At 45.5% G+C, this 8,756-nt stretch overlaps 1 protein-coding gene across 1 annotated transcript; it reads right to left on the bottom strand.

Moving 5' to 3' along the window:
- On the bottom strand, positions 1-8,236 carry LOC101405653 (butyrophilin subfamily 3 member A3-like). Its single transcript, XM_014797410.2, has 8 exons — positions 8,119-8,236; positions 7,535-7,882; positions 5,856-6,137; positions 4,158-4,316; positions 3,959-3,979; positions 2,705-2,731; positions 2,217-2,243; positions 1-675 (listed from the first exon to the last, which is right to left on the bottom strand). The coding sequence occupies exons 1-8, from the start codon at positions 8,201-8,203 to the stop codon at positions 146-148; spliced, it is 1,479 nt and encodes a 492-aa protein (XP_014652896.1). The 5' UTR covers positions 8,204-8,236; the 3' UTR covers positions 1-145.
- Positions 8,237-8,756: the final 520 nt, after the last annotated feature.

The raw sequence follows: 8,756 nt of genomic DNA, 5'->3' as shown, positions 1-8,756 counted from the left end.
GAAGACACTCAGCTCCAGGATGGGCAGGAGAAAGCAAGGAAGTTATTTCAGCCTGAGGGTCCCTATTCTCATCAGTGGAGCCTAGGGTCACAGGATTTGCCAGGGAAAGGTCAGACACCAGGTCAGTAACAAGGGAACTCTGCACTCAGGTCATTTCTGGGCAAATGGTCAAGGCAGTGGGACCCCCTTTCTTAATTCTGAAAACAGGCCACAGAGGCCCAGAGAAGGAGGTGCGTGGGAAGGTATAGATACGAGATCCATTCGTGGCATTGTAGAATGAGACCTCACCAGTCTCATAGTCCAGGAAAACACCCACTTTTTGAGGAAGGTTTACAATTGTCAGGTAGGTCCGGGGCTCAGTGAGAGCCAGAAGGTAATTCTCCTCAGACAGCCCCATAATCCAGAATCCATTATCGGGTGCTATATAAACCCATTTTTTCCTCTCTACATTCTCCCTACACACCCCGACATACCACTCTTTCCTGACACCCACCCCCACCTCCCAGAAATGTCTCCCTGCTGTGAAGCTCCTGCAGCCAAGCACACAGTAATGTGTATCAAATCTCTTGGGGTTGGCTGGCCGATCCTGTCGTGTGTCTGCCCACTCCAGGTTCTTCTGGTCCCCAGAAACAAGGAGGTTGGGGTTTGCTGTGTCCGGATCCAGAATCACATCCTCTGCAAAAAGTTTGGACATGGGCCGTGGGGTCAGTCATTGTACCCAAACCTCAGAGCCTCAGCCTTCAAGACCTGGGACTGGCTGAGGAGGTCTGAGTCCAGAGCCTGGTGTCCCCAGTCTGCCCTAAATGTGACCCTCTCAGCAATGCCAAAGGAAAAGCCCTGGGGTCATATGTTCAGTGGAGCAAAGTGCTGAGCATCAGGGTCTGCCTAACCCGACATCTTGAGCTGGCTCCTTCTTTCTATCTTTTTCCTACTTCCCTCCCCAAAATGACTCAGCCCACCTGTGATTTATAATCGCATAGGTTTACATTTCAATCCTTGGTCTACCACTCCTGAGCTGAATGACTTTTCCTTTCCTGCAGTCTCTTTTTCCACAGACCCAAGCTGTATAATATCTTTGAGCCTCAATTTCCTTATCTGAAAAACGAGGATAAAAATACTAATCTCTAGGGTAGAAAAAGATAATACATATTTTGTATGTATCCCGGGCCTGGCATGGAGGAAGTGTCTGATGTTATAATAGCTCCACGTCTTGTCTGTGCTAGAGGCCATGTTGGGGGTTTTCTGTGCTCCCAGACCCACTCTCCTCCTTTCTCTACCCTCTTCCGGGCCCCAGGAATCTACCCTCTGTGGACAGAATCACTGACTCTGGTTTGCCTCTGGTTACCTGTTGGGTTTTGCCAATGGGAGGTACTAGCTGAAGACTGGAAGGGGAAAGAATAGAGAGATACAGTATTTTCCCCCCACTTCCTCCCTGCCAACGTCAGATGGTGATGCTCTAACAAAGCATGACCACTCTCAGGTAGCCCTGTCCTTGTGCTACAGCTTCCTTTGGGCTCCAGTAACTCCTTCTTCTCCCTATGCCTTCAAGCCTACGGATGGTGACAGCTCCTGACTATTGTGAGCCCTGGTTCACTACACATTCCCTTTTTGCTTTCCCTTAATCCCACTCTTGCCTTTGTTAAGAGTTCCTTTTCTAAACCTTCTTCCACCACCAACTTTGAACCTGCCGTGTCTTTCAAGTTGGTTTTTTGACAAATATACATTCGTTACCTCATTTAGCCTTTACCTCAACCCTCACATAATAGGAATTATGGTAATCATTTAAAAATGAGGAGACTAAAGTTCAGGAACATTAAATAATTTGGGGACACACAGCAGCAGGAGGTGGCATAAGAAGCTTGGAAAAAGCAAAGATCTTTGTGCACTACCTTCTCTCCTTGGTCATTCCACATCCTCACTCTCCCTGCTGCATTAGTTCACTCTGCCTCTCCTTTCCCTCAGCTTTACCTTTTATGCCTCTTCCTTCCCATGAAGATCTCTGGAAGCCCAGGAGAGCAATTCTCCCTGGTTCTCTGAACTCTCTACAGGAAGGTCCTGGAGATGGGCAAACTCTTGAGACGAGGAGCTCAAGTCACCCACCCGGAACTCTCCCAGTCATGGGGACTTTTCTTCCCAGAATCTCAAGAGTTGGAGAAGAGAAAGGGAATATGGTCCTTCAGGTTGTTGTCCTAGGGAACACACAGTGATTCACTCACCAGCTTGGAAGAGGGCCATCTTCCATTCTGAAAGGCAGGAGACACAGATAAGGAAAGGGCATTATTTCTGTTCTTGCCCCCTCCTATTCTCCTCATTAAGCTTTTTCTCCCTCCCTTTCTTCAGTCTCTTCCAATGTCCAGCTTCTTTAATCTCCAGCTCTGCCAAATCAGGCATATAATCTCTCAGAAATGGTAGACTTCCTTCCCTCCATTATACTGGGGCTGCAGGCGACATGATCAGGATTTGCTGAGGTGTGGGCATGTGTGCCAGAAGAGTGAGGAGTGGCTGAAAATGCCCAGAGTCTGTGCCTAGAAGGTCTTCTCTGAGGCCTAAGAAAAACAGAGGTGGTATCCTCCACAGAAAGTGAGCCCCTGGGCTAGATCTGATCATTCCTACTGGGGATGCTAGTGGGCCACACAGCAGCGAAAATGTTTAAATGCTTGGTACACATGTGCCAGGAAACTCAGAGAATATCAGGGTCACTCACCAGCATAGGCAAGAGACTTCTCTCCACCTACAATGGAAGAAAAGTAGAGATGTCACCTGAAATATACCATTTCTTTTTTAAATTTTTATTTATTTATTTTTCCCCCAGAGCCCCAGTAGATAGTTGTATGTCATAGTTGCACATGCTTCTAGTTGCTGTATGTGGGATGCGGCCTCAGCATGGCAGGAGAAGCGGTGCGATGGTGCGCGCCCAGGATCCGAACCTGGGCCGCCAGCATCGGAGCGCACGCACTTAACTGCTAAGCCACGGGGCCGGCCCTGAAATATACCATTTCTGAGTCATTTTCTTTCTCTTCATTTGCACCCATCTAATCTTTCTTTTTGACTACCACTCCCACCCTTCCTACCTTCTCCCTCTTCCTGTTCAATATTCTCCTCCTCTCTCCTCCTTAATATCAAGTCTGAGAGCATCAATTGAATGCTTGTGATACCACGGGCGCCATGTAAGTGCTTTCACAGCTGAGACCCGGCAGGTCTATTCTGTATGTATTTACACTCCCATACCTGGGCGTGGGTGACACGGTGTGTACAGGTGTCTGTGGATGTGCACTAGAATCTAACTATCTCAGGCTTTATGATGTCCTGCCTCCTTCTGAAAAGAATTGGGCAACTTAGAAATTTCTGATACTATTTTTTTAAAAGCAGATCGAATAAATCTATAACTGAGCCACTGTGGCCACTCCTTTTTTAATAGACACTTTTCTCTCCTTCTTCTCTGATTTCCTCATTCTTTTAAATCTTACATTCTTTGTTTTTTTCTCAGCAGCCTACAGATTATGGAAAGCATCCAGTGAGGTTCCCAGCATAGGGAAGGCACTTCATTTAGAGAGTTCCATCCCCTTCCTCCACTTTTCCTTTCCAATGCACCCTGGATATTCCCTGGTGCCTTGCTGGGCTGAAGAGTCTGTGGGCCCCTCCTGGAGAGAGATTGAAGGGCCTTTTTTCCATTAAAAAAAACATGACTCCCAGATATTTCCTCAAAATCAGCCACCCTTACTTCCTTCCCTGGTAAAGGGATCCTGGATATTTCTCAGCCCTGGGTAGAGTTAGGGGTGAAGAAAGGCACGGGCAAATATTGGGAATTCAGAGAAAATGTCAGAGTCACCCAAGCATAAGCCATGATAGGCAGTCTATCTCTCTTAAGTCTGCAATAGAAGAAACCTGAAGAGTCAGGGAGCAACTTAACACAGAGATACCAAGACGTGGGTGGATCCCTGGGGGAATCGGAACTTACGCAGTACAAGCTGGAGGTACTCTGGAAAATAAGCAGGAAAAAAATTACTGTTGTGGGGATGAAGTGGGGAGGATCTTTGAAGAATAAAACTTACTAATGACCCAGTGCAAAGGTGGGTGCCTGACATGGAGATGGGGTGAGATCCTTGGGGGCACCCACCCTTAAGCCAGAGCCTTAGGTTCTCTCCCTGGTCTGATACCTCTTGCCCTTTGTTCCTGCTCCTTTACTGCTCGCTCTCTCTCTTTCTCCTTCTGCTGTCGCCACATGAAGTAACCAGCCCCTGCGAGAAGCAGCAGCAGAACTGGCAGGGTCCCTGCCAGTGTGGAGATCCAGGGCTGGGCTCTCCAGAAGAAGGGCTCTGCAATGGAATGGAGCTTTAGCCTCTCACTCTCAGGGCGGGGATCACAGAGTTGATCTCATGATGTTAAATGATCCCTCTCCTCCTAAAGTCTCAGAGAATTTAGGAGAAGACATCAGTAAGCTCTTACTATAACATAATACTGTTCCTTGTCTTGAACTGTCTGCTTCTCACGTGTGAATAGGAGTTAGTTGAGCATCAGAATCATGTTTTTTCTAATTGAATTTTTCTATAGGTTACATTTACATGGGTCAAATATCAAAAAAATATAAAAGTCATCCAAGACTGCCATCCACTCCCTCCTCCCTCCCCCACATTTGTTAGCCTCTCATTAGTCAACTTAATATGGTGGCTAACGATATGAACTTTGGAGCTGAGGGCCTGATTCAAATTCTGGCTCCTCCATTTGACTGGCAGTGCGATCTTGGACAAATTACTTAATTGCTCTGTTCCTGGTGTCCTAATCTATAACACTGGGTAATAATAGTACCTCACTCACAAGGTTAAAGGATTAAATTAATGCTTATAAAGAACTTGACACACAGTGAATGCTATTCAAGCGTGTATTAAATATTTAAAATATAAATACACTCATATTTTTTCTTTTTTACACCAAAGACAGCATTCTATACGAACTGCTCTGCATGTGGCTTTTTCTCTTCATCTTGGAGATCCTGCCATATTAGCACAGAGATAATGTCTGTGTTTTCTTTCCCAGCTGTGCAATATTCCATTCATAAAAGTTCCCCATTGATGGAATTTTACATAGTTTATAACTTTTTACTATTTTAATTAATGCTACAACAAATAACCTTTTACATGAGTCATTTCATACATATGCAAGTACATCTGTCAGAGAAATTCCCAGAAGTGGGATTTTGGATCAATGAATAAATAGTTTGGAGAAATACTGCTTATTGTTCCCAGAAGAATTTGTGCCAATTTATACCAAAAATATACCAAAATGTACCAACAAATGTCTAAGAGTGACTGTCTCCCCACAATCCTACCCTCAGAATGTGTGATCTACCACCACAAAATAGTCTTGTTTGTTTTGTTTTTTTTGCCAATCTCAGAAGTGGAAAATGTTTTAATACATAGTCCTCTATCGAGTGAGGTGGGACATTGTCTCATGTGTTATTTCCTTTTCTGTGAACTAATAATTTATTTCCTTTGCTCATTTTTCTACTGGGTTGTCTTATATTTTAAGGAGGTTACTCCTTTCTCTAAGACGTCAGTTGTACATATTTTTTTCCCATTTTGTAATTTATCTTTGCCTAAGGGTCTGATCTTTACCATTTTCCCACAATTCCCATTGTCTGTCACAGTTTCTGGCACACAGGAAATAGTAAATATTTGTGACATAAACAACTTAGTGGGGAAAAGAAACATGCACAGAGTAAGAAGGAGGCTCCAGATCCCTGCTCTGTGCCTTATATTCACTGCAAAGAAAAAAGTCAGCAACAGAGAATTACATATTCTCCTTTTTTCAAAAAACACAGCTCAGCACAGTATACCTGAGCTAAGCAGGATACTGACCTGCAATGGAAATCCTGGCTGACTTTTCCTGGTTGAGGAGGGGATTTCTGATGATACAAGATACTCCTTCCCCAGAGCTGCCTTTCACAATCACAGATTCTGTGACTGCGTACAGACCCGCTCCATCCAGCTCCAAAGGTGCAGCCACAGCTGGCATGTCTTCTCCCTTGGCATCTATCCACTGTATTTCAGGTCGGGGATACCAGCCGGTGGACATGCACTCCAGATGGATCCCTCCATCCTCATGACCTTTCATTTCAATGCGAGGATCAGAACCCAGTGCTGTGAAGGATAAATGAGCCTGAATTCTTTGAACCCTCCTGTATCAATGAGAGTCTCAACAGGAAACAAATGACACACTCACATTAGATAATTCAAGGGAAGTTTCATAAAGGAGGTATGAGGGGAAAACTATATGGAATAGAGCAATACCCCACGGCCAAGATCAATGAGGCAGTTATCACCCACCCCTAAACCCAAAGGGAAGTGGAAAAGAAGCCATTTTGAAGACCTAAAAGAATAAAGTCATATAAAGAGCATATTCTTAAGAGGAGCTGTCATCTTTGAGAAGGGAATGTGGCCAGCTAGAGGTGGTCCTCAGGGAGAAAGCCAGGGGGATAAGTACCTAGACCCCTCTTTCCTGTCTCCCTCCTTCGATCCTCTGCTATGGCTCCCCATATAGCAAACCCAGCCAGAAACCACAGGGAAAAAGAGTGCCCTGAGAAAGAGAAATGCAACCCTTGACATCTGGATATCAGCCTGGTCTCAGTGCTCTCCTGTTGAACATAAGCAATTCCACTGAACATCAATATCAGACAACGTCACTTTGTCACTCTGGTGGGTCAAGACAAAAAAAGACCACTGAACAATTGTGTTTGATCATAGGGAAAAACATGAACACTGTCCAAACCTCAATCCTGACAAACATTTCCCTATCCTGGTTATGAGTGACTACTGCTCCTTGACCAATCACAGCTTTAGCCTCACTCTAGTCTCCCTCCTAGATAAGACTTATTAAGACACCCACCTACAGAATCACACCTCCCACTTTCCTGACAGTTTCCAATCCAAAGCAAAGTCCCACTTCCATAAACCCTCCCCCAACTCCTCTAACACAAGCTCAAATTCTATGCGAAGTCTTCTCTAACAGACTCTTACTGAGACACTGCACACTTCCAACATGGTGTGCATTCTCCCTTCCTGCAACAAGTAATAAACACAGCTGGGTCAATCCAGGTGTGTTCCAGGGGATCTTTGGTGGGAGAACATGGGCAGCACAGATGCTGTCCCACAGGTCAGCCTCCCTGGGCCCACAGCAGCATGTACCTGGAGGGGCCACAGAAGTGATCTGGAACACAACTGAATCCAAACAACTGTGTGCCATCACTGAGGAGATATTTTCTTGTCCTTCTTATCCCTGAGCTTCCACTTCCCTGCTTAGACCCTGGTAGCCAGCATGAGGGATTTCTTTCCTTGATATTATAGGGTACAGGAGGGATTATTTCTAGAGAAAAACCTGTGTCTTTCCCAAGGCCCTAAGAGAAAGAAAGAGGGAAGGCAGTGGAGGCAGTTCCTAGTGATGAGCCAAGAGTGCTCTGAGATGGATTTGGAGCATGAACTCTGACTCTGCCCCCAGGTCCCATGGAGGAATGAGCTCAGGACAAAGCCTGGAGGCTCACCTGCTACCTCTAGCTCCACCATGGCTTTTTGAGAGAAGTTGTCATCTTGGAAATAACACTGGTAGTTTCCACTGTCAGAGGCTCTGACAGGGTAAATTCGGAGAGTAGCCTTCCCTTCAGTGATGCCATCTCTTAAAATCGAAGTTCTCCCTCGATACTGTGCCATCTGATTGTCTTCTACTTCCTTTCCATTTGCATACTCGTATACTACCTGCCTAAGGCTGGATCTCACCCACATCAGATCCATGGTCTCCGCACTCATCTTCGGGGAAAGATGACAGGGCAGTTCAGCGTCTTCACCCACCATGCCCAGGATGGGACCAGGGGGTCCACTCACAGAAAACTGAGCTGGTCAGCAAAAGGAGAAGCTCCATCAGAGGAAGTTGGGGCTATGAGAGTGGGAGAGTGAGATACGAAAAACCTAGAGAGCAACATAATCCTAACAGAAGTAAAATTTTTCTTAATGGCGTGTGCACATTTGATTTGGGATTGGATTTCTAGGTATGAGAAATTGTCAGAGGTTCTGAAAGAGCACTAGGAGGTAATTGTGTGTTTCAGATACATGAAAGCAGAATGTTCCGTACCTGAACAAGGGGTAAGCTGCTGGACCAAGATGAGGCAGACAAGAAGGTTGATCAGAGAGAAGTCTAGAGAACTTGCCATTTTCATCTGCGCTGCAGAGACACTCCAGAAAGGGTCAGGCAGAAACTACGACCTGGAAGAATATGGCGAATTCCACATCAAACCTCCAACTCCCCTAGGTCAACTCAGGGTGAAACACACAGTCACTAGTGTGGTGACTCAAGATCCTCTTTTGCCAAAATGTCTGCTTGGGAGTCTCTTAACTTTTGAGTTCCAACATGAAAAATCACCCATAAAATATGTAATGTTAAGTGTACGCACATTTACCTTATAAGTGTTATGTATGCAGTGTTAAATGTACAGACATTAACCATAACCTATCAGGAAATCCTTGGCTCTACTGTCCAAATATGTTCCTCTCTGGGTCCTCTTATTCCATATGTATCCCCTACAATCTATGCTCAACACAACAGATAGAACGTTCCTTGAGTCACATCATGTCCCTCTTCTGCTCGGCACCTTCTGGTGGCTTTCATTTCACTCAGAGTAGATGCTGAAGTCCTCACAATGGCCAACATTGCCCCACAGGATCTGCACCTCTCACTTCATCTCCTCTACTCTCCTCATCTGCTCCAGCCAC

This window comes from Ceratotherium simum, chromosome 13 (assembly GCF_057802395.1).
Source record: "Ceratotherium simum simum isolate JZ-2026a chromosome 13, ASM5780239v1, whole genome shotgun sequence".
NCBI lineage: Eukaryota > Metazoa > Chordata > Mammalia > Perissodactyla > Rhinocerotidae > Ceratotherium > Ceratotherium simum.
This window is presented reverse-complemented; position numbering and strand designations above follow the sequence as displayed.